This window comes from Rhinolophus sinicus, chromosome 2 (assembly GCF_057876585.1).
Source record: "Rhinolophus sinicus isolate RSI-liver-muscle chromosome 2, RSI-T2T, whole genome shotgun sequence".
Taxonomy (NCBI): domain Eukaryota; kingdom Metazoa; phylum Chordata; class Mammalia; order Chiroptera; family Rhinolophidae; genus Rhinolophus; species Rhinolophus sinicus.
Genome location: NC_142502.1, coordinates 158,984,596 through 159,010,539, shown reverse-complemented (window position 1 = coordinate 159,010,539; position 25,944 = coordinate 158,984,596). Strand labels below are relative to the sequence as shown.

Below are 25,944 nucleotides of genomic sequence, written 5' to 3'. Positions count from 1 at the left end.
CCCTCTGCCAAGCACAGCACTGCTGGAGAACAACCTTTGAGTTCATTCTTTTGTGTAACCACTGGCAGTGTGATGCATGTACACACACATATCATACATACGTACACACTAGCTCCAAACACCACATATCTAATCTTCCTATTAAAGGTACTCTGCTGATGGGCTCCTTGGAACTTTTGAGCCGCGAGTGCTTGGCCGATGCACTTGCCCTGTTTTGTGTGTGTTCGCACTGAGGACTCACATCCCTCCCTGCTCTTTCAGGTGTGGTGACAAACGAGTGCTCTTGGTGTCACCTTCTTTTCCTTCCTTCCTTCTTTTTAAAACTTCCAATTCTATCTTTCTGACCTTTGCTTCCTCCCAGGTCCTCTCTGTAGGTCGTACTTACCCCTCTGTTTCTGAGCCTCCCTCAGTTGGCGTGGTGTGTACACATGCGTGTGGCCCCTGTGTTGCTTTTGCAGTTGCTCTGATTCCGTGCTGTGCTCTTGCACATGCTCATCGTCTTCCTGCCCCCACTTTCTGATACCTTAGAGTCCTTTGTGGTCATACCTGAGGCTCACACAGCTCTCCTGTCCCACACTCACCCTCTTAGCCACCCGGCACTCTTCCCCATGTCTTCCCCTTTGTCTGTCATCCATATCCCTACGAGGCTATGCCTAGGAGACCGTGACTCTATTCTCAGTGTAGCTCCACCACGCCATTAGCATTTGCAGGAATAGAGTGAGCACCGTGATCTCTTATGTCCTTCAGGCGGTGCAGGCTGACGTGGAGTTGACGTGACTACATGCACAGATAGGCACACCTAACCTACAAACCGTAGAAGGAGCGGGCATGATGGCTTTCCGTAAATCTTGGAACCTTGTACTGGGATAAGACCCTAATCGACATTATATGTGTCTCAAGCAGGGTCAGTAACATTCTGGTCCAGTGGAACGACCGGCCCTTCCTTATATCTGAGTGATAGGGAGCTCGTTATGCAGTCGAGTGACCCTGAGCATATTCACCTTCAAGTCCATGTTCTGTCCAGCTCTCATCCCCCTTCTTAGTCCCCAGTGGGGGCCTTTCACTCACCAGTCAGCGCTGAGCCAAGGACAAGTTCCTTGCTACCTGCTTTTCACTCCCTGATTCCCAGAATCGCAAGAGTGACTTTCTCCTCAGCCTACAGGGGTCTCAGGTGATGGTCCCTGTGCCTTCTAAAAAGGACCTGGTTCGTGTGGCTGTCTCACTAGAGACACAGGTGGAGAGTAGCTCTGCAGAGCGACAAGAAGACCCAGAAAGGCAGGCAATGCTGATGACGCCTTGCTTCAATGGAACACTTAATGTTTCCCTGTTCTTCCACCTCTGGTGTCTCATGGACCCCAGGATCCTGTGACATTAGGTGGGATGAGGCTGCCATCCTCATTTGCCAGATAGGAATCTGAAGCCCCAAGAAGTCAGGAAACTGGCCTGAGACCTCACGAGTGGCTTGTGGTACACCCAGACCTACAGATCAAATACCTGGACTTCTGTTCCCCATCCCTCCCATCCACCTTGCCACCTTCTCTTTACTCCTTTTAACTAATTAGTAAGTGGCAGCATAGAGGTTAAAAGTCCTGGGCTCTGAATTCAGACTCGTGGGCATCAAATCCTGGCTCTGCCATTTATCAGCTTACAGCCATGTTTCTTCGTCTCACTGCCTCTTCATGTCCTCCTCTGTAAACTTAGCCTAAAAATGGTGCCTGCCGCGTAGGGTGGGGGTGCGGTTTAACTGGGCTGGTGGTGCCCAGCCTGTGGTCAGTACCAATACCTGAGCACCCTGTGGTCACCACTCCGTATTAGCCATCTTCACCATAACTGACGGCCTACAGTTTCCACAGCGGGGTTGGGTTTTCAGGGTGTTGTAGAATTCCATGTCCACTAAAGACTCTGCCTAAGCGAGGCTCCCATGCACAAAGCAGCATTGAAAGCACATGGTAACATCTCGTTAATGGCCAAAGTGTGAGGGGCAAATTGAGTGCTGTGGGCTGTGAGTCAGAGGCCTGAAGTCTCAGAGGGAACTGCATGAGGGAGCAGGCCTGGCCTCGCAGAGTCAAACAGAGCAGTAGAGAGTGGGTTAAGGGCATCAGGAGCAAAGGCCTGGGGCAGGAGGGAGACTCCCTTTCCTCTTTTCTCAGAGCACCTTTCAGAGCCAAGCTAAGGCCTAGGGCCAACGATAAGCAGTTCAGGGCACCTAGGAGCTTGGCCGTGACTCTGTGTTTTGCCATCTCTGCAGGTGGGCTCCCAGCGGTTCAGCGTCAACATGCCCCACAAGTTTGGTATCCACAACTACAAGGTCCCCACATTCTGCGATCACTGTGGGTCCCTGCTCTGGGGCCTCTTGCGGCAGGGTCTGCAGTGCAAAGGTAAGGTGCTCTGTGCCCTGCCCTTGTCTCCCCACACCTGTGTGCCTCTGTCGTCTCTTCTTTTTAAAAATCTTGGTCTGTTCTCATAGCCTCAAAAGCAAGTTCCAGGTAGAGTGGGGAGGGCGAACACAAGCCCATATTCGTTATCTACGAATTTGCTAGGCCATTTCTGTGTAGACACCATCCAAGGGAACTGCACTGAGGAGGAAGGCATGACTCTACCTTTTCTATAAAAGCATAGAAATAATTTAAGGAAAAGATACATTGCAGCATAAGGGAACAAATATTTTCAGAGTTAGGTACTGAAATAAGTAATAGACATTTTTCTGTCATGATCCATGGTTCAGAGCTTTCTCTTGGAAGGAGCCATGCCAGAATACTTTTACATAAGACACCTTATTGATCCTTCATTAGGCTTGTGATGTGGGTGATATTATCCTCATGTCCCCAGTGAGGAAACTGAGGCTCAGGGACTAAGTAACTTGTTCACGTGACACAGCTTATTAGCAGAAATAGGATTTGAACTTTGACTCTTGAGTCTTGGGTTCCTTTCTCTGTTTGCTGCTCGCTTGCCCATGAATTATCTTCTGCTCAAATGGTCACGCTAGGTGACAAGGGTAAAAGCACATTATATGGGAAGGTGGGGACATACTCTGGGGCTGGAATAGAGTGTCCAGTTCCATAAGCTGGTCCAGCCCACTCACAGAGTTGGACAACCACGAACTATTGGGCAGGAACGTTGCACGGACATTATTTAAAAACAGTGTTTTATTATTTGTACTGAATGTATTATTAATAAATTTCCATTGTGAAAAAATTAGAAAAAGAGGTAAAGTGTAAGAAAGAAAACTGAAGCCATAAACAAACTGGTCACTGAAGGGATTCCCCCTGAGAAATTATGAGGACTGGAAATAAGGAAATGGCTGCAGTGCGAATAAAGAGGAGGCGAATAACTTAGGAAATAAGTTAATAAATTGCACCTCAATGTATTCGCTGTGGTGACCATATCCACCTGGGAGGGTAGTGATACCATTCGCTGAGAAAGGGACTACAAGAGGGAGAACAGGGCTGGAGGCAAATACGGTGGAGCTGCATGGGCGACGCGTTAACTTTGAGGTGCCTGGGGGGGATTTACACGGGGCTGTCCACCTTCGGGACATTCTCACTGAAATTCTGGGGAGAGGTTTAAACCGAGCATTTGGATTTGGGATTTGTCCACGTCTAAGTAGGAGTTAAAGCCGTAGAGTAGATGTCATCCCCTGGAGAAGTATCTTGAGTGTGAAGAGAGAAGATAGCACCTCGGGGGCTGGCAAGAGGAGCCAGAGGATGAGCCTGCAAATGCAGGAGGAGCGAAGGACCCCCAGAAGCAGGAGGAAAGGCAGCAAGAAATGGCATCATGGAAAACAAAGGAGTAGAGAGTAGTAAAATTACAATTGAAAAGGAAGCAAGAAAGGGTGGCGCCAAATGCTTGTAAGAGGTTAGTTAAGGTAAAAAGGGAACCTGGGGTTAGATTTAACCAGGAGGGGGTCCCTAGTGTCTTCAGCACGAGCTGTCTTGGTGGATGAGAGACGAAAGCCCAACTGCGCAGATGCTGTGCCGAGAATGGAGAAGGTTGTATTTTCAGATTGTTTAATATAATTAGGAAAAAAGTGGAAAAGGAGAGATTAATGAGCCAGGAGAGAGAGGGGACCATTAGTGCAGCAGGGACAGAGGAGGGGTGGGCCTTGGAGAGAAAGATGGATGCCCCTCTTCCCGGGCAGAGGGGAAGCCTTCCAATAAGTCCTGGGTACAGATATGTTTGCTGTGTCAGGGATAGAAATCCAGGAGGACATGAGGGGGCAAAGTGATCATTTAAGTCCTGAATCTGTGGAGGGCCTTGCAACAAAATTTCCCTTATTTTCCGAAGTAAGAGATCCTGTTTGATGTTGCAGTGAGAAGTGGGGGTGTGGAAGGCATGAGGAGGGTGGTGAAGGCCGGAAATAGCTGCGGTGGAAACGGAGGACGACCTCACCTGGGACAGGAGAAAGTTCTGGCTGTTGACATATCCGGCGTCCTGTGTGAGGTGCCCAGATATTCACATCTCCCTTTCTAGTATCCCAGCTCCCACCCTGAAAGAAACAGGGCCTGCCTGACGTCCTTTTAGACATTAGGTGACATTAAAACAAAAGAAGGGGAAGAAAATATAGAGCAGATCTTGAATGTTTTTAGCAGAGGAGTGCTGAATTTTTGGAAAGTTGAGTGGAGCTGCTGGGAAGCATAGAGCCTGCTTGGATGGGCCTCTGATGAGGCCATGTCTGGGTTTTAGTAAATATATTAATTATTGATCTATCTAGGGAATTCAAATGAAGATATCATCATCTCATAAATATTAACATTTTCAGAAAGCAGCCCAGACACCCAGACGTCGCTACTAAGGCTACGGGTCCCCGGATGACCTTGGAAGAGACATGGCCCAGAGATGGTGTATGCCTCTCTGTTTTGGCAGGAAATACTCTCGTGCCTGCTCAAGTAAAGGATGGGAGAATAAGGCTGCCTAGAGCAAGGATACTTGTTCCCAGGAGCCCCGGGGAATGTGAGGGAGTCAGGCCAGAGGGAGACTGGAAGGTGAAGGCTGTTCAGAACTTAGGGCCCCCAGCAAAAGTTCACAGATCTCCCCTCTCCTGTTCCTCCTGACTTGGCCATTTTCCCCTTGCTCCTTTCCTACCCCTATGACCCAACTCAACCCTTGCCTCCTCTCCTTTCCCCTCCCCTCTTCTCCCCTCCCCTTTTCTCTTCTCCCCTTCCCTCTCCTTTATTTTTAGAGAAATTTTAGGTTCACAGCAGAAGGTACAGAGATTTTGCATATACCCCCTGCCCCAAGATGCACTGAACCACCCACGCCATAAGCATCCTGCCCAGAGTGGTACATTTCTTATAATCACTGAGCTACACTGACGTATCATAATCATCCAATGTCCATAGTTTGCATTGGGGTTTACGCTTGATGTTGGACATTCTATGGATTTTGACAAACGTATAATGATGTATCCACCCTTATAGTATCATATAGAATGTTTTTACAGCCCCCTAGTCCCCGGTATTTACTTCTCTCTTTTCATCCTTTCTCACCCTCAAGTCTTTTTACCCCTGTAGACTCCTTGCACTGTGGACAGGGTTATGACCAGAAGAGGCCAGCATGGGCCAGGGCAGGGTCCCCTCTTGCCCACTCTAAGCCTGGCTCTGCTGCTATGATTACTAAGAAAAATAAACGAAGCCTTAGTGACTCTCATCATGCATGGAAGATCGGGAGTAGATTCAGTCGGAGTTTGCATCTGAGGAATACTGGGTAGCAGGAAGTTGGCCGGTCATAGTCTCTGGAAAGCTCTGAATGATGTTTCCAGTGTGATCAGGACTCCTAATTCCCTATCTGGTGACAACTGGTACCCAGTATGACCACATGGAGCTACCCCTCTACCCTCCCTTTCTCATCGGCCCAGGACTCTGCGGGCAGTGACTCTGCCACCCCTGCCAACTTCCATCACACAATTACAGTTTCCTGTTCTCTGTCTCTGAGCATGGCTGACTGTAACCTGTTGTGAAATCACACCAGTGCCCTGGCTCACCCTCCAGCGCCAAGTCACCGTAACATAAAGAAATTTCTGCGGACACATAGGCCTGACTGTCTCAGGCGTGGCTTTGTCATTCTTCTCAGCATGTTGTCTTCTTGCTTTGGAAGAATTCCCCACAGCGTGACCCCCCTCATTGCAATCCTAGCTTTAATCTCAGCTGTGAAAAGGGTGGAAACAAGGCAACAAAAATGAAGGCCAGCATGCCCGAGCCCCGGTCTGTCCTGAGGATGACACTGCTCCCACAGCACCACCCAGCACCTACTAGGACCTCGACAAATATGTGATGAAAACTGGGGTAGTAGTAGAATAATGATCCTCCTTTTAAAAAAGCCCCAGCAAGGCGGCTCTGTTTCTTCTCAGCGTTATTCACCCCTGCGAAACCAGCTGAAAATGAATAATAAGAGGCAGCCTAGAAAGAGAAACCCTAAGGGTAGCCCAGGGCTACGAGTGGCAGCCCAGCACTAGTGGCCCTTGGCCTTGGCACTCACCAGTAGCGATTGGGTGGGAGTTTGGATGGTTTGTTAGGCCCACGTTACTGTGAATGAACCTCAGGTTTCTCCTGGTTCCAACTGGTATATCCACTTTTCCTTACTGGTCTGCAGCCTCCTGGTGTCACCTCCCCCTGTCCCCTCCCCCAACCTCCAGGAGTCCACTATGGCTGCCTGAATTATCTCAAGTTCCCTTTCCTCAGCCAGCTTTGCCTTCACGTTTCCAGACTTTTCAAAGCACTTTTATAGTCAGTCTCATGACATGTGTTTTAACTGACGTGTCATTGGGATCTTTTTTTTTTTTTTTTTAACATATTAAGACAACTACACAGCTTGCCCAGTAAAATAACAGAGTTTTTGAAAAATAAAGTCCTCCAAGATCCTATCTATTTTTCGCTGACCGGCCAACCCAAGCTAATTGTTTTGTTAGGACGAGCAGATCTAGCTTTTCAACACTAGAGGGCGCCAGTGGTTAAAGTATGTACACAGCTGCTCTTGCTGAGAAATTCCTCGTTTGGTTGCTTCCTTGTTGTCCTTTCTGTCACCTCATGAAGAGACAGAGGACTTTCATGGGCTTGGTGGGCAGGTGCAGGTAAGGTGAATTGAGTGCAAAGGGTAGCGGTTGCTGAGGGGAGTGGGACAGAGAATTCAGGGCAGAGTGCTGTTGCCTGGAGTGTATGACGAGTAAGGATTTTTAGGCATTGTTAGTAATAACTCAGGTAATCAAGTGAGCGCCACAGGCCATCAGGCCTTGGTGGAGCTTTCTTGTTTGCTTATACTGTCTGAGAAAGCCCCTTCCCACGGCACACCCACCTCCGAATCCCCACCTGTGGTTCTGTGGACAGGGAAGGTGGTGTCCCAGCTGTCCTTCTCTCTGGGCTATGCGAGGCCAGCAGGAGGTCTGGCCATCCTGCCTAGTTTCATTCCAGAACAGGTGTGTGTGTGTGTGTGTGTGTGTGTGTGTGTGTGTGTGTCTGTCTGTCTGTCTGTCTGTCTGTCTGTGTGTTTGATTTTAATTTTTAGAGCAGTTTTGATTTTAATTTTTAGAGCAGTTTTAGGTTCACAGAAAAATTGAAGGGAAGGTGTAGAAATTTCTCACTATACCCCCTTCACGCCCCCCCCCCCTACACATACAACCTCCCCCACTATCAACACCCCCCACCAGAGTGGTGCATTTGTCACAACTGATAAACTTACACTGACACATCGTCATCACTCAGTTTACATTAGGGTTCACTCTTGCTGTTGTACATTCCATGAGTTTGACAAATGTATCCACCATTATGGTATCCTGTTTCACGGCCCTAAAAATCTTCTGTGCTCCATCTTTTCATCCCTCCTTCCTCCCTAACCCCTGGCAACCACTGATCTTTTTACTGTCTCTACAGTTTTACTTTTCCAGAATGTCTTATAATTGGAATTATGCAATATATAGCCTTTCCAGGTTGGTTTCTTTCACTTAGTAGTATGCAGTTAAGGTTCCTCTTCATGGTTTAATAGCTAACTTATTTTTAGTGTCGAATAATATTCTGTTGGCTGGAGGTACCACAGTTTATTTAGCCATTCCCCTGCTGAAGGACATCTTGGTTGCTTCCAAGTTTGGGCAATTGTGAATAAAGCTGCTGTAAATATACATGTGCAGGTTTTTGTGTGGACTTAAGTTTTCAATTTCTTTGGTTAAATACCAGGAGTGTGATTACTGGATCATATGCTAAGGGGATGTTTAGTTTTGTAGAAAATCACCACACTGTCTTCCAAAGTGGCTGTACATTTTTCCATTCCCACCAGCAATGAATGAGAGTTCCTGTTTCTCCACATCCTCACCAGCGTTTTGGTGGTGTCATTGTTTTGGATTTGGGCCATTCTAATAGGTGTGTAGTGGTATCTAATTGTTTTAATTTGCAATTTCCTACTAACTTATGATGTTAAACATCTATGCTTTTATCGCATCTGCATGTGTTCTTTGGTGAGGTTTCTACTCAGGTCTTTTGCCCATTTTTTAAGCAGGTTGTTCAAAAGCGGGTTGTCTATTTTCTTGTTGTTGAGTCTTAAGAGTTCTTTGCATGTTGTGGGTAATAGTCCTTTATCAGATTTATGTTTTGCAAATATTTTGTCTTAGTCTGTGGTTTGTTTTCTTATTCTTATGACAATGCCTTTTGCAGAGCAAAAAAAAATCATATATATATATATATATATATATATATATATATATATATATATATTTTTTTTTTTTTTAATGAAGTCCGGCTTATCAATTATTTCTTTCATCTGTAATGCTTTTGGGGTTTTATTTACAAAGTCATTGTCATACTCTAGGTCGCTTAGACTTTCTCCTGTTTTCCTCTAGGAATTTCATAGTTTTGAGCTTTATATTTAGGTCTATGATCCATTTAATTTTTGTGAAGCATGTCAGGTCTGTGTCTAGATTCATTTTTGTTTTTTCTTTTGCATGTGGATGTCCAGTTGTTCCAGCACCATTTGTTGAAAAGACTATCTTTGCCCCATTGTACTGCCTTTGTTTCTTTGTCAAAGATCAGTTGTATATTCATGGGGGTCTCTTTCTGGGTTCTTTATTGTGTTCCATTGATCTACTTGTCTATTCTTTCAGCAATACACACTGTCTTGATTACTGTAGCTTTATAGTAAGTCTTGAAGTCAGGTAGTATCAGTACTCCAACTTTGTTCTTCTTCAATATTGTGTTGGCTACTCTGGGTCTTTTGTCTCTCCATATAAACTTTAGAATCAATTTGTCAGTGTCCACAAAATAACTTTCTGGGATTTTGATTGAGATTGCGTTGAATCTGCAGATCATGTTGAGAAGAACTGACATCCTGACAATATCGACCTTCTTCCGACCCATGATCGTGGAATATCCCTCCATTTATTTAGTTCTTTTCAAATTTCTTTTATCAGAGTTTTATAGTTTTCCTCATATAGATCTTAAACGTATTTTGTTAGGCTTATAAGTAAATATTTTATTTTCTTAGGTGCTAATGTAAATGATAATGTGTTTTTAATTTCAAATTCCACTTGATCATTGCTGGTATATAGGAAAGTGACTTTTGTATATTAGCCTTGTATCCTGCAACCTTAATATAATCATTTATTAGTTACAGGAATTTTTTGTTAGTTCTTTCTGGTTTTCTACATAGACAGTCATGCCATCTGTGAACAAAGACAGTTTTATTTATTTCTTTCCAATCAGTATAACTTGTATCTTCTTTTCTTTTCTTGTTGCACTAGCAAGTACTTGTAATACAGTATTGAAAAGGAGTGGTGAGAGGGACATCCTTGCCTTGTTCCTGAAACTAGAAAGCTTCTAGTTTCTCACCGTTAAGTATGATGTTAGTTGTAGTGTTTTTTAGATGATCTTTATCAAGTTGAGGAAGTTCTCCCCTATTGCTTGGTTGCTGAGAGATTTTATCATGAATGGGTATTGGATTTTGTCAAATACTTTTTCTGTATCTATTGACAGGTTTAGTGATTTTTTTCATCATTAGCCTGTTGATTTGATGGATTATATTACTTGATTTTTAAATGTTGAGCTGGCTTTGCATACCTGAGATAAATCCCATTTGGTCTTTTATATATTGTTGGATTCAATTTGCTAGTATTTTGTTGGAGATTTTTACATCCATGTTCATGAGAGATTTTGGTCGGTGGTTGTCTTTTCTTGTAATGTCTTTGTTGGTTTTTGTGTTAGGATTATGCTGGCCATAAAAAGTTAGGAAATCTCTCTGCTTCCATTTTCCAGAAGATATTGTAGAGAATTAGAATACTTCCTTAAATGTTCAGTAGAATTCACCAGTGAACCCATCTGGGCAGAGTGTTATCTGTTTTGTAAGGTTATTAATTATTGATTCAGTTTCTTTAAGGCCTTTCACATTGTCTATTTCTTCTGTGAGTTTTCGCAGATTGTGCCTTTCAAGGATGCTTTTGCTGTATCTTGCTAATTATGATAAATTGTGTTTGCATTTTCAGTCAGTTCAAAATATTTCTAAATTTCTATTGAGATTTCTTCTTTGACTCATGTTATTTAGCAGTGTGCAATTTAATTTACAAGTATTTCAGGATATTCTACCTATCTTTCTGTCATTGATCTCTAATTTAATTCCCCTGTGATTTGACAGCAGACCCTATGTGATTTCTTTTATATTTGTTAAGGTGTATTTTATGGCTCATAATATGGTCTATCTTGGTAAATGTTCCATATGAGCTGGAGAAGAATGTGTTTTCTGCTGTTGTTGGGTGACGTGCTCAGTAAATAATCAATTGTATTTGGTTGATTAATGATGCTGTTGACTGCAATTATGTCTTTACTGATTTTTCTGCCTTCTGGACCTGTTCATTTCTGATAGAGGGATATTGACGTCTCCAATCATAATAATGGATTCGTCTTTCTCCTTGCAGTTCTATTTTTGCTTCGCGTATTTTGATGCTCCTTTGTTAGGTGCATACATATGAAGGATTTAATGTCTTGGAGAACTGTCCCCTTTATCCTCACGTAATGACCTTTGTTATCCCTGATAACTTTCCTTGCTCTGAAGTCGGCTGTCTGAAATTAATATAGCTACTCCTTTTTTTGTTTTGTTTTGTTTTTTGTCAGTGTTAGCATGGCGTATCTTTCTCCATGTCTTTAATTTATATATATATATATGTTGCATATTTCAAGTTCATTTCTTGTAGGTGACATATAGTTGGGTCTTATTTTTTGATCCACTGTGACAATCTCTTTTAATTGATTGGTTTAGACCAATGATGTTTAAAGTGATTATTGATACAGTTTGATGCCCTTGTTCTTTGTCCCTATTTTTGTCTTCCACTCTTTTTGCCTTTTGGTTTTAACTGTTATATGATTCCATTTTCTCTTATCTTAGCATATCAGTTATTTTTTTTCTTACTTATTTTAATGGTTACCCTAGAGTTTGCAATATACATTTACAAACAATCCAGTCCACTTTCAAATGACACTCTAATACTTCATGGATAGTACAAATACCTTATAATAACAATAATCCCAATTTCTTCCTCCATTTCTTGTATCATTGCTGTCATTCATTCCACTTATACATAAGCAGATATATTGATATATGTGATATATATATGATATATATATATAAGCATAATCAAATACATTGGTGCTATTATTATTTTGAGCAACTGTTATCTGTTAGATCAATTAAGAATAAGAAAAAGAAAAGTTTTTATTCTAATGTCACATTCCTTCTTTGATACTCTTCCTTTCTTTATGTAGGTCTGAGTTTCTGACCTACATCATTTTCCTTCTCTCTGAAGAACTATTTTTTTAAAACATTTCTTGCAAGGCGTGTCTGTTAGTAACAATTCCCTCAATTTTTGTCAGAGACAACCTTTATTTCTCCTTCATTTTTGAAAGGTAATTATTAACATAATTCTATGTTGGTGTTTTTTTCTCTCAATACTTTTAAGTATTTCACTTCACTTTCCCCTTGTTTGCGTGGTTTCTGAGGAGAAGTCAGATGTAATTTTTATCTTTACTCCTCTATAGGTAAGGTGTTATTTCTTTCTGGCTTCTTTCAAGAGTCTTTATCTTTGATTTCCTGCAGTTTATATATGATATGCTTAGGTGTACTTTGTTATTATTTGTGTATGTGTGTGTTTTGGTTTGCTTTTGTTTTGTTGTTGTTGTTATTTGTTTGGTTTTTTTGTTTTTTGGTTTTGGTCTTTTTTTCTCTTTGCTTTTCTGTTTTGGAAGTTTCTGTTGACATATCTTCAAGCTCAAAGATTATTTCCTCAGCTATGTGCATTCTACTAATGGGCCCATCAATGGCATTCTTCATATCTGTTACAGTGCTTTTGATCTCTAGCATTTCCTTTTGATTCTTTCTTAGAATATCCATCTCTCTGCTTACATTGCCCATCTGTATTTACCTGCTGTCTACTTTATTAATTAGAGCCCTTAACATATTAATCACAGTGGTCTTAAATTCCTGGTCTGATCATTCCAGCATCCCTGCCATATCAGGTTCTGATTCTGATGCTTGCTCTGTCTCTTCCAACTGTGTTTCTTGCCTTTTAGTGTTCCTTGTCATTTTTTCTTGATAGGCAGTCATGGGGTACTGTGTAAAAGGAACTGCAGTGAGTCGGCCTTTAGTGGTGTGGGTAGGTGTGGGGGGAGACACGTTCTATCCTCCTTTGATGAGATCTCAGTCTTGGCAGTGAGCCTGTGTCTCTGAACTATGAGCTTCCTAGTTCAGGTTTTTCTCCCCTCTGGGGTGGGACAGGATGACTAGAGTGGGCTGGAGTTGGGTATTTCCCTTCTCCCACGTGGAAGGTTAGAGCAGGCTGGCTTTGGGTAGTTTTATTCCGCCAGGTCGGTTAAGATCTATAAAACTATGATAGTTTAGGTTCTGTAAAATAGTTTCTCCTGATGGCAGGCCTTGTTAACAGAGTGCTCTGGTGCTTTAAAATGGTTCCCTTTTCCCTCCCTCTGCCAGAGCACAAGGGAATTTTTCTCCAATACTCACTATGAGAAACTGGTTGAACTCCTAGAAGTAAAACTCACAGGAGTGTGGAGGCCCCTATGACTGGGTCTGCCTAGAATTTTTGATGCTCAGACTTGTCTACTCTGAGACTCCAACAATTTGCCAATTTCAATTGAGATTTTTCTGACCCTGTAGTGGTTCCCGCAGAGGTTTCTGCTGGGGAGCTTCTGCTCCAATAAGTTGTGATTCACTGTAGTCACTCGTCTGTCTCTCCTAGTTTGGGGACAGCAGTTTGCCCTGGGGCCTTACCGCTCTGATAAATCTAAGAAGAGTTGTTGACTGTTCAGTTTGTTCAGCTTTTCACTTGTAAGGGCCAAGCCACGACTTCCAAGCTCTTTACATGCTGGACTGGAAACCAGAAGAGTTTGTTTCCTCCTTTGATGTCCTACACCAAGGACCACTAAGTGATGCGGGCGAAAGAAGACGTTCCAGGGTGGCCTTTGTTTCTTTGAAATTGGATTTTAGATTTGAAAGGTGCCTTGGAGGTCACTTCATTCAATCTCCTCATTTTCAGATGAGTATCTTGCTAGGTAGGCTCTAGTAGGGGCATTCTTCTCTGGGTAATATTCCCGCATTTTAGCAGAGTAATAGAGTAGACTGTATACCTGTGACCCATTTGGGTTCACAACTCAAATGAACTTTCTTCACATAAACCAATAAAGTTTTCCGGTAGTCAGTGTTCTGTTCCCTGAAAGGAAATTCAAGGATAACATTTATTTAATCAATAAACAGTGGTTATCTGTGTATAGTGGTTTGATGGATGATTTTAGTTCTGTGTGATGGAATGATGGATGATTTTTAGTTAGCTCTTGCGTTTTTCTGCATTTTCCAAATCCTATCAAATGAACACGTATGACTTTTACAATCAGAAAAAAATGTGGTACTCTTTTTGGCCTTACACATTGTGAAGTTTCTTCTCTGTGTCTCCTAACAGTCTGCAAGATGAATGTTCACCGACGCTGCGAGACCAACGTGGCTCCCAACTGTGGCGTGGACGCCAGGGGAATTGCCAAAGTGCTGGCTGACCTCGGCGTCACTCCAGACAAAATCACCAACAGTGGCCAGAGGAGGAAAAAGGTAACTGGCCATTTGGTGGTTTTCTGATGGTCTTCATGGGCCAGCATTTGAGCGTGTCCTGGAATGAGGTTATAAGATTGCTGGGCTTGAGACATTGGACTCAAAACACCATGTGCAAAAAAAAAAAAAATGAAAATCCAGGCTGGTAACATTACAGTCTCAAAAAATCCAGGCTGGTAACATTACAGTCTCCTTTAGTTCCAGAAGAGGGGGAAAAACAAAGCAAGTCTCAAGTGTTATGGTTCTCAGGGGAACATAAACTTTAAGATGAAGGCTGTGGAATTCCCTCTAGAAAAAGCAGGGCAACTCTAGACAAGGAAATAGACTTATCTCCTCCAGAACTGGCATGAAAGCAATGTCAGTGTTTGAACTTTGCTCCTGGTATCACTGTAATGAGGATAAATGGATGAAGAATTGGAACCACATTCTTTTCTAGGGAACAAGGCAAGAAGATTTGTGATAGTGCCGACATTCAGCTGCCCGAGGAATATTGTTAATGCCCCATGACATGAAACATCTGGGCCTTTTTTTTGGAGACCAAAGCCCTGTGTCTGTCCATGTGACATTCTGAATGTCAGTAGGAAGAGATCCATTTGCTAAAATGTTATTTTGGTACGTCAAGGCCCACAGATGTAAATAGGACTAAAGGCATCTTCAGCATTTTGTTTGAAGGCCCTTTTTATCCTTGGCTCCTAGCCTAGAAAAATTTAAGAGGTCTTTGAAAAATAAGTTATGAGAAAATCAGAACCAAGTTAGCTGGGCAAGAAATCTTGGCCGAGGTGGGGTGGGCAGTGGCCCTCATTGCCCAATGTCAGGCATTCTCAAGCTTTTACTAGAAATGTAAGTGTAATTCTGGATGCCTGTACAAACTTGACTCCTAAATATTTCCCCTAAATGTTGCCCTAAAATGCCTTCTGAAGGGCTCTGTTTCCCTTCTCATTTTGGAAGCTACACGTGCCTCCCCACCCCCACTCCCCAGTGCCTCTCAACAGAGCGTTTTCCCATGAATGGGAAGGTGTGAATTGTTTCCGACTTCTTAAATTACGTCCTTTCTGTAATACCTTTCCAATAAACAAAGCTGTTTTGAAAGGGTTGCAGAGAAAAAGTCTCTTTTCCTGAGTGACTTCTGTGCTTCTGGTAGCTCTTCTTAGCTCTATAAATCCAGCTGGTGGAAACAGGACCCAGAGCACTGAAATTGCAAGCAGAATGTCAGCACCCAAGAATCCTAGGGCCCCACTGAACAGGTGGGTTGTGCAAACACCTGGTAGTGACGGTGTTGGATACACACATTGATGAGCTCTGGAGAGCATCCTTTTCAGGAGACTTCTTTTGTTTTTTTCTCCCTGCCTGAAGTAGTAAATTGAGACAGAATCTTTATTGTCAGGAAACACTTAAAGGAAAACTCAGTACTTGCCATCTCCCTCATGTTGACGTGGGCGATAATTCCAGTAGCCAAGCATTGTCTGTCCATCTTGGATTCGGGGAGCCAACATGGAGAAATTTAGAAAGGGGCAGAGTAAAAGACTAAGGGAGTTCAGTCCTGATAGTTTTATTGCTATAATGCTTCTGATGCAAAAGCTGGAAAAAGTCAAGTGAACCAAGTAGGAGCTCAAGTTACCGGGAGAGGATGGGAGAGAGATGCCCCTGGTCAGAAGCTGAAAGGGCTTTTTGGCAGGAGTGTCAGACTTGCTGGAGCTTTCGTTCCCTTCATGTTGCCCCTTGCAAGTAGGCAGTCCATCATCCAGAAGAGACGTGGGCACACAGCTGGTGGACCGAGAGTAAAAGGGAACAGAAATGCTTGCTGTCTCTTAGTCCAAACCTCCGACTTTAATGGGAACTTAAAATGTATATGCCAGCCTCTGTGCCAGGAAATAGACTTCACTGTGGGTGTTGTATTCAACTTTGCGAACAAATGTTGATACGTCTGAAAGTATTTCCTGAAGGTCTATTATGTGTATTACTCTGTGCAAGTCATTGGGAGCAGGACCAGTTCTGGGTAGACTCTTACCTTCAGAGAACCTATAGTCTACCTGAGTAGAGAGCCCCACACAATATACACATACAGATTTTATCAACTAAAGCTGAATAAGATAACGAATAAATGCCAAACAGGTGTTAGAGACAAGTGTCAAATTACATTGCATGAGGTGATTTGCGTTGCTTGGGTAGGCAAGGGAGGTTATATTGAAGGACTATGGTTGATCTTTGCTTAAAAAGGGCAGTTGTGTAAAGTCTCTTATATTCTTCCCTTTAATTGGCAAGTAAACCTTGAGTCTGCGCTTTCAGAATATCAATTCAGCAAGTGGTACTGTGCACCAGGCACTCCTTTGGTGCTTGATATAGTATCTTGATACCATTGACCTCAGGGAAACTCACAACCCTCCCTTCTGATGCCCTTCTCCCCCCTTTTTCTCTCACTCTCTCTAGCTCATTGCTGGTGCCGAGTCCCCGCAGCCTGCTTCTGGAAGCTCACCCTCTGAGGAAGATCGGTCCAAGTCAGCACCCACCTCCCCTTGCGACCAGGGTGAGACCCTCAGATTTGCTTCTTTACCTCTGAGCTTGCTCATTGGTGGGACGGGGGAGCTGAGGCCTCTCTACCCAAGAATGACCTTGTTAGCTGAAACAGCCAGAGGCCCCAAAAGGTCCTCAGACACTCTTTCCCTGTTGACTCGTTTGCTGTTTTTTCACTCTCCAAGGCTTTGATGGACAGCCACTAAATGGCCTTGCCTGCCTTAAATCCTTTCAGGGACAGAGGAAGAGAGGAAAAGCATGTGGTGCTCTTTTCCCTTTCTTTTCCCTGTCCTCTTCCCCTAGTTCTGAGTGTAGGAAAGGGAAGGGGTACAGCCCCGTCTCTTAGCCTTCTGCCCCAGTGGCTGCTCCCGGGCTTGCCAGTATCAGTTGGGTTTGACTTCCTTCCTTCCTTCCTTCCTGATTCTAATCATCATACCCAAAACCTGAGATCAGGGCAAGAGTTGGGTCATGGGTAGGGCATGATGTTGCCTCTTCTGGCTTGGGTGGGTGGGGATAGGATGGAACTGGGGAACAGCCTGCAAGAAGAAGTGGGGAGGAAGGCAGCTCTGGGCCTGACTCTCTGCCAAAGCTCAGCTCAGGCTGTCTCCTTCATCCTTGTAAGAAGATGCTTCAAGTCCTCAGTAGTTTCGGAATTCTGCAGGCAAGGGTGCTGAGGCTGAGGAGGGACTTGACATTGAAATCCTTCCCCTCTGGTGACCAGAACCAGAGTCGCTGGGAAGGGAGGTCTGCATCTGCAGAACAAGACTCATCACTGCACAACAATAGTGCCGTGATTGTTTGGCAGCCCCTTTCGTACTCATTATCCAAATTTTATGCTCACACCAACCCTGTGTTGGTGCTCCGTTACTGTCCTGATATTACAGGGTGGAAAGTGGAAGGTCAGAGAGTTGAAAAAGTTTGTCCAAAGGTCAGGATATCAATCAGTGGTACAGACAAGACCATACCCTTCTTGGCTTAGGGACCCCACTCTCAATCCATGTCATGAGACCCTCCCTGGAGGTCATCACTGTGACATAGCTCTTCTTACCCAGGAGTAAATCAAATAGCTGCAGGGGTGGCGTGCCAGTCCTGAAGCCACAAAATAATTGGTCTGAGTCTCTTCGTGCTGCTGATTAGCTCTCTGCATATGTATACTGTGCTTCATTCCGAAAGAGGTTTGACCCATTCGTAAGTTATCCGGCGTTACTTGTGACCTAGGTATTATCCTGGACCAGTGTGGGTATTTTCATGTTTCCGTTTCTAAGGCTGAGATCTCCTTTGAGAGCTTCAAGGAGACAGGATCATATGGTAAAGAGACCCCAAGTAAGAGTGAGGTGACCATGGTTTCTAGGCCTGGCTCCTGCCCAGTGTTCTGTGTAGCCTCGGCAGGATGCAGTGCCTCTCAGGACCCTCTGTCTGCCCCAAGTCAATGCAGGTACCAGTATTACCCAGCAGTGACGTGAGCACAAACGTAACTATGTGAAAACCCTCTTTGCAAGACACAGCATTACTACAGAAAAGAAATAAGATAGTTCCTCTTTCCTCCATTGTCAGAACACATAGAAAGACATTTTCTTCACACTGTAGTATCCCTAAACACCCAAGTTCTCTCTTCCAAAATCCATTTAATAATTTGCCTTGGAAATTGAGACTTCACTTTATGCTGAGACTAAAAGTTACATTTAGTTAAGTGATAGGAAACTGCTGACTTAATTGGGGGGAGAGCTAAGCTCTCCTTACTCTTCCCCTTTTCCCTCGAACACATGTCAGGAGAGCCAAACTCCAGATCTAAGAAAGATCTCCAGGCTCCTTGAGTGAGTTCTCATGGGCCTCAGTCCTTCTGAAAAAAAGCTGAATGTCTTTTTATGGCGTATGTCCAGCAGCCCCTGATCACTCATACCTGATTCTGATTCCCAAGGATTCGGAATCTATGTTCCCCTTCTGGAACCCCAGTTTTATTCATGAGCATCTTTCAAAATTGGATTATGTTCAAGATGCCCATTTCTACACTGAGGAGTGTGTGTCTTGGTGAATGAATTACTAACAATACAGCTTCCTCAAATAGAAAAGGTCAAAGGATCATCCCGCATCATCACCTCCAGGGAATTCAGGTCACATAGTCTGGAGGGGCGCAAGACTGTCTCACGGTTGTGAAATTGTACTGAGGAATCCCGGCCCCATCAGAGATAAATTTGTAACATGTTACTTTTGGGAAACAATTCTATGGTTAATGATCAGCCCATTCCTCGTGCCATTAGAAACCTTGCGTGAGATGGGCATTTAGAATAAACCCAGCAACTAGGCCAAGTAAAGTCCTTGGGAAGGCGAAATAGTTTTATCACCAGTGGTTACTGTGATGATAGTTCTCAACTAGTCGTCACTCTCATCTTCAAAAGCAACTCAAAGGTTACCCGTTGCCTTTGGAACTCGGCAAGTTTCCAGAGAAGGCTGGGATTCTTGCCCTAACCAAGAATAATGGAATAGGCTACTGGCCAAGGGGGCTTCCAGGGAGGTGGCCGGGTCCCAATGTAATCAGAAGGAGTTAGTTGGTGGGGACTGTGTCGTCCTCCTCTTTGCACACCTAGTCCTCCTGTACATTACGTGCCAGTGAAAGTATGTAGAGCAAATGAAGAAACATAAAGGGATGCCACACTGAAGCTGTTGCTATGAAGAACCAAAATGAGTGTTATGAGCTGGGGCGGCGGGGGAGGGGGGAGTCTGAGCATTGATTGAGTCCTCATGGGAAGGGCTTGGGAGGTGTGTACTAATTCAATGTCTTGTCACCCTTGGCCCTAGAAATAAAAGAACTTGAAAACAACATCCGGAAGGCCTTGTCATTTGACAACCGAGGGGAGGAGCACAGGGCAGCGGCATCCACAGACGGCCAGCTGGCGAGCCCCGGCGAGAATGGGGAAGTCCGGCAAGGCCAGGCCAAGCGTTTGGGCCTGGATGAGTTCAACTTCATCAAAGTGTTGGGCAAAGGCAGCTTTGGCAAGGTCTGTGGCATGTGTGGGTAGAACTGCTGATTTTCTCTACCCTCTGGCTGCCTTATCTCTTTGATCTAAGATTAAGCAATAAACCCTTCAGCCTGGTCTTGTTATATGTTCTTGCCTTGTTGAGTAGAAATAGCCTGAGGCCAAGCAGACAGGACCTGGGCTTCTGTTGCTAACAAGCAATGGGTCTTCAATGTAGTCATTTTACCTCTTTGGGACTCAGTTTTCCCCACTTGTCATATGGGGACTGGAATCAAATGACGTAGCAGGAGAGAAAGCACTTTCAGAAGTTTAATTTGCTTTACATGTGCCTGGCGTTCCACTATCAATAATACTAACAGTGTATGTCTTCCCTTCAGAGCTCTATCTGAAAGTCTGGTTTTAATTCATTAGGAAGACTGAAAATGAACTCTAGAGTCTCTGAACTCAGTGAACGTAGGGCTCCAAGCGAATCTTACTTAGCATGTTTTACTTTGGAAGTTAACTATTATGTAACTGATTTTTCTGGCACTTACTAAATATTTGTTGATCTTCCACTTGTGGCAAGAGAATGGGAATAATCCTCTCGTATCTTGGATCCGGGTCCTCTGCCCTTGGTGCCATTCGCGATCCCTATCCTGCTCCCCACTGAGACAGACACAGGGGTGTGGGGTATGGAGGCAGGCGTGCACAGTCAAGCATTCATGGCAATCCATTCTGAAGGTGCAGGTGGGGAATAATTCCTGTTCATTAGAAAAACATTTGGAAGGGCAGAGAGCCTGTGAAGCTGGTTAGCATTTCAGCAGAGGTCCCTGGTTATTCCCTGGCTCTTCACAAAGCCATGCCTGGGAGCGGATGGGAGTTGTATTTCTAGACCCTCCCGGAGCACAGAGGCCCTGCCCTGGGCCCAGGTGCCTATCTCTGGGAGCTCCCAGGGGTCACATGCCCTCACGTGTCTGGGACTCTTGAAAGCATCATGTGGGTCAGTAAGCTTGCTGAGCTGCAGGGTGACTCCACTCTGAATAGCATGGCTCTGTAAAGCCCCCAGGGTACAGAGCCTGGTCCCTGGGCCATCTCACCTGCTCCATCTCACCTGCCCCATCTCACCCTGAGATCAGTGCGGTAGGATAGTAACTGGATTTACTTAAATAGCAAAAGCGGAAGTAGTCACATTCTTTTTTTTTCCAATTTAATTTAATTTTTATTTATTTTTTTAAAGATTTTTTAAAAATTTTATTAGTTTCAGGTGCACAAGACAAAGCAATACTTAGATGTTTATCATTTATATCCCTCACACTGTGTGAACCCCCCTTCCCTCCATCCACTATCCCTCTGACATCACACACAGCCATTACATTTCCACTGTCTCTATTCCTAATGTTGTACTCCGCTTCCTGTAACCATATACATACATATATTATATATATATATATATATATATATATATATATATATATATATATATATATAATTATCGTTGGCATTCATTATTGTTTAGCTTCAGGTGTACAGTGCAGAGATCAGGCATCTACATCACCCCTGAGGTGGTCTCCCAAATGGGACACGTGTCCAGTCACATTCTTTAGAGACTGGCTGAATAAGAAGCAGACCCCAGTCCTCTAGCAGGTGTAACTCAGAGAGGTGAGCAGGTTTCGTGATGAGCAAGATGCAGGGGGAAAGAGCAGGCTCAGAGTGTCCAGGTTTCCATATGCAGACGAGAACTTGGATGACTCTGGAGCGTTTAGATTGTTTCTTAGGAAAAATCACAGCCAAAGTGAGCCAGTTTTAAAGAGTTTGCATTAAATGTGGGTAACAAAAGGTCTTCAGGTTCATACCCTTAATTCCCTTATTGAGCTTCTGAGTTACTGCTTTTTAGTTCTAACAGCTTACACTAACACTGTACTGAGGAGTCAGTTATTTAATGGGAGAAAGGCATGTCACAATTGTAGAGAAATGAGTGCAAAAATATCAAATGATAGGAAAACTTTAAGAGATGGAAGTGTTCGTTTGCTCTCTGGAGAAGGCGTCACATTCCCAGTTTTAAAGCTGTAGCAGAAACCATAAAGATAAACAAGGACAGACTTGACTACATAATGATAAATGATCCTGATCCCGTTTAACAGGAAAAAATAACAGAAAATCAGAAAGCAGGTTTGGAGAAACCTTTGCAGAAAGTGGAGTGTTAGTATCTTTATATACCAAGCTCATACAGATGTGTAAGAAAATAATATTATAAAACTGTAGATGACTAGACAGAGGAAACTGAAAAATAGTTCACACAAAAAGAAATATAATTAGAAAACAAATGTTTAAAAAGTTTCCGTGCAAGTTAAAACAGCATTAAGGTAACAATGCACACCCATGACTTGAGCAAAACAAGTTTTTGAAGTGAGAGCACCCAGCGCTGGTAAATTGCCATGAAACTAAAGCACTTCTCCATTGCTACTGGCAGAGGATAGTGTACATCCTCTTCGAAAACCAGGAATGTGCCGAATATTTAACCCCGTGATTCACTTCTAACACTTTCTATCTTAAGGATAGGACCCAAAAGAAAGAAAAAGATTATATGTACAAAAATACTTGGTGCAAGTTATATAAGACTTAATAATTACATGTAACCCAAGTATCTAATAGGAGGTAAATGGTTAGGTTAAATAAATTGTAATGTATTTAGTTGAACTGAGTATCAGAAACCATGATAATGATGGAGACTGTATAGACAAATGCTTATGAAATAGTGTTCCGTTAAAAATTCTGTACTTTATTTGCTGTACTATCATTGCAAGTATGGCAAATATATATAAACATATAAATAAGTATTTAACAGACGTGCAGTGAAATTTTACTTGCCTGGACACTGTGTTAGACATTAACAATAAGTAAATAAATGGTAGCTGTCCTGGGATGGGTAGTTTTTCTATAACGGCATTTTTTAAATGCTGTTATCCTCTTGAAAATTTTTAAAAAGGGGTTAGTTTTTAAAACGTTTGGTATTGAGTTGTGTTTCTTCTTTAGATTCCCTACTTGTACAGACTGACAGAAGTGGTTTCGGTTGATTGCAGGTCATGTTGGCGGAGCTCAAAGGCAAAGATGAAGTATACGCTGTGAAAGTCCTCAAGAAGGACGTCATCCTTCAGGATGATGATGTGGACTGCACGATGACAGAGAAGAGGATCTTGGCTCTGGCGCGGAAACACCCATACCTAACCCAACTCTATTGCTGCTTCCAGACCAAGGTAAGTTTAGGAAGAAACTGGTGGACCGCCATCTTGGGGTAGCACTGGAGGACATATGGTATCTTGACTGTCAGGTGAAAACTCAATTATAGACCTACATTCTTTCTCAAAGACCTTGTAAAGTTGAATGGGTTTGACCCTTGAAAAGATCAGCGTGTGTTTGAACAGCACCCTCTTTTTTAAGGGCATGGAATTTTCCATTCAAGGTTGTGCTTGTGAAGGGATGAGCGAGTGATCGAATTCTCCCAGTATATCTGGACAAAGCCGAACAACTTTAAACCCAGTGTTTGCTCTTGAGAAAAACCAACAGTTGTTGTTAGTTCTTGCTCTGCTCCTAACTCTCTCTAGGCAAATCATTTAAGTTCCGTGTTGTCTTCAAGTCAAATGAAAAAGAATGATGGCCTCCCTAACTGCTCCTAACTTGTATAATGTCATACGAGGTAAAGGATGGGAACAAGTGCTTAAAATGCCATAGTGAACTATAAATATAAGTGGCATTTTAAATTTAGAAGAAGCCATGTAGAAGCCTGGGAACCAGAAGGTGGCAGTAAAGAAATGAAGATAATCAGTAACTACATTATGGAGTCTGACCTCTGAGTAGCACAACTGATTTGTTAGTAAGAGAAATGCCAACATTTGTTATAGAGCTCTTATTACCTTTTTGGGGGGAAAAAAAGGAAAGTTAAAGTCTTCTAGGATGCCTTATGGATTTGTAGCCCTTGGCTTCTTGAAAAGGCAAAGGCAGCCTCACCTAAACTTCTTACCTGTGCCCATCCGCAGCCCAGTGAATGGTACCGTTGTGGACAAGTCCTTGCTCCTTGGCACACTTTCACCTCTTGTCATTGAGAATGCCAGTCTTTCTACTTTCAAAATTCAACAATTACTCATTTGGCAAATTTTTATTTTATTACATGTTACTGACTCATTTTCTTGTGCCAAGTGCTTAGAGATCCCATAGTAAGCACGGCCCAGTCCCTCTTGACTTCAGGGAATTGACCATCTCTTTGGCACACTATTTCCCAAAAGGTATTTCTCACAACCCTCCTCACTTGAGAAACTCTTAAGAATAAAGGACTTGTGGCCCATAGTTTGGGACACTGCAATCTTGACCTCTCTTGGAGTGTTTCAACATACGTTTGCTTACTAAAGTCCCTGAGGAGACCTGCAATGGAAAAAAAAGGGACTGCCTTTATTTAATCTACCGTTTCCCAATTATTTGATCCCAAACTCAGCCCCTGCCCATTCCACACTGAGAACCACTTATCTACTGGAATTTTTCCTAGCCCTCTAATGTCTGCAAATCTGAAAACCCTTTTTCTGAATAAGTACAGGACTTACAAGCTATCCTTGTTTTTGATGTATGTTATGGAATGCCTCAGATTTGTGGGTCTGTGCATTTGTGTGTATATATACACATGCAAAGTCCAACATGATAATAGAGGGTCAATCTCAAGGTCAACTTTCTTCTTTTCTCCACTCAAGCATAATTCTAGATTAATGAGAAATGTATCTTACACATTTTTATTTTCTGTGGTGTCTATCCCAGGGCCTCATACCTGGTACGTGTTCACGATCAGAATCAGAAGGTTAAAAGACTTTTTTTAAAAATTTCTACTCTTTGCACCAGTGAGAAAATCAGATCTTAGAGAAGTAAGTCCTTTGCCCAGAGACATTCCATACTGGTCGAGTTAAACTTAACCATCTGGTCCCTGGGACTTCTAATCCAGTGGGTCCTTACTCTGATATGACGTTGCTAATCTCTTATGCCTGACCCAGCACAGTGTCCTCTCTGTGGGGAAATGTTCCTCTTCCCCTCCTCCTAGCAAGTGAACCATCTCTTTCACTGCCTGAGGTAGTTTCCTGGGTAGGATCCACGCATGCGTTCTTTCTTTGGACACATTGCTAAGAGATCCAACATCTCAGGAGGGGTCTAGTCTAGTTGTAGGGACCCTGTCAAACCCCGGTGCATGGTAGAAAGTCATCATGGATAGTCAGCTTCCCTACACCTCTTGGTGAATGAATGAGGGAATGAGAATGGATGTCAGCAATATTCTCCTCGGTGCATTTTAGAATATCAAGGCTGACTTTCACCATCGTGTGGCAACTTTCAGAGCAGTAAGTGGTGCTGAATGGCACCATGGGCTTCCTTTATGGCAGAATAATACCCAAACTGACACAGAGATTGGCGTCTGGGTGGCTAGAGGGTACGGTTGGGGAGTGAAGAGACTTTCCTGTGTATTTTGGGGATTTAGTAACTCTTTTCTCAGGCCATTGTCAGGTAGCCACAGTTACAGGAGCAACTTTGCTCCACCTCTCCCGTGCCGCCATTACTCGGTAGAACACAGCACAGCTCACTTTACATAATGGAGGTATGTTCATCTAATTTTTCTAAAGCAAATCATATTTAACCTGACTGAAGCTTACTAATGAAAAGAATCTTACAAAGAATCATTTTATAAACCCGCAACTTAACTTTTAGAAAATATGACTTTTTTTTTTTATGACAACCAGTACTCTTGGTTTTAAAGAGTAGTTATTATTCACTTGACTCTGAGGTAGGTGTTAGGTGTGGGGTTATCAGCAAGAAGGAATATGATTCTCAAGTGGAGGGGTTTATTCAGTAAGGAATGGGGAGGTTATACTAATTTCCATACACACACAGGGCAGCAAACAGCATTGCATAGTTACATCCAGGTGGGGGTGTTCAAACCAGGAGGGCTCAGAAAGAGGGTCCTCTTTAGGCTCTAGAGAGGGGAAGTCTTCAAAGAGTGGGGAGGATTGGGACAGGGTTGGGGTCAGAATGGGAGTTGGGTTCCATAGCCATAGTTCAGTTCTGCTTTAGTTTTACTTTTCCTGAAAAGAAAGGACAGTTTATCTGAGCTATCACGAACCCTGGTTTCAAAGAAGACTCTAGACAGGATTAAGGAACACAAGACCTGATTGCAATCCTATCAAGATTTTTTGCATTCTTGTTTAATTTAGGCACACAGAGCATCAACAATAGTAAGTCAGGTTTAATTGTTTTTAGGTGAGCCTTTATTTTTCAGTATGTAGGAATAAACAGCCCCTATGGAAACATTCCTTTGAGAAGTTCCTGATAGATTGCACAGGGCTTCTGGCCATGCACTAGACAGGTTGCCGGCGGGACC

At 43.3% G+C, this 25,944-nt stretch overlaps 1 protein-coding gene across 2 annotated transcripts in view; it reads left to right on the top strand.

The window, feature by feature from the left end:
- The window catches only part of PRKCE (protein kinase C epsilon), a 469,174-nt gene that overhangs the window by 305,408 nt on the left and 137,822 nt on the right, over positions 1-25,944 (top strand). For both annotated transcript variants that reach the window (XM_019748625.3, XM_019748626.3), the window contains 5 exons: positions 2,249-2,378; positions 13,934-14,076; positions 16,504-16,600; positions 19,384-19,583; positions 22,622-22,795. In XM_019748625.3, the coding sequence (XP_019604184.1) occupies positions 2,249-2,378; positions 13,934-14,076; positions 16,504-16,600; positions 19,384-19,583; positions 22,622-22,795 (744 nt within the window). The remainder of the gene's footprint in view (positions 1-2,248; positions 2,379-13,933; positions 14,077-16,503; positions 16,601-19,383; positions 19,584-22,621; positions 22,796-25,944) is intronic.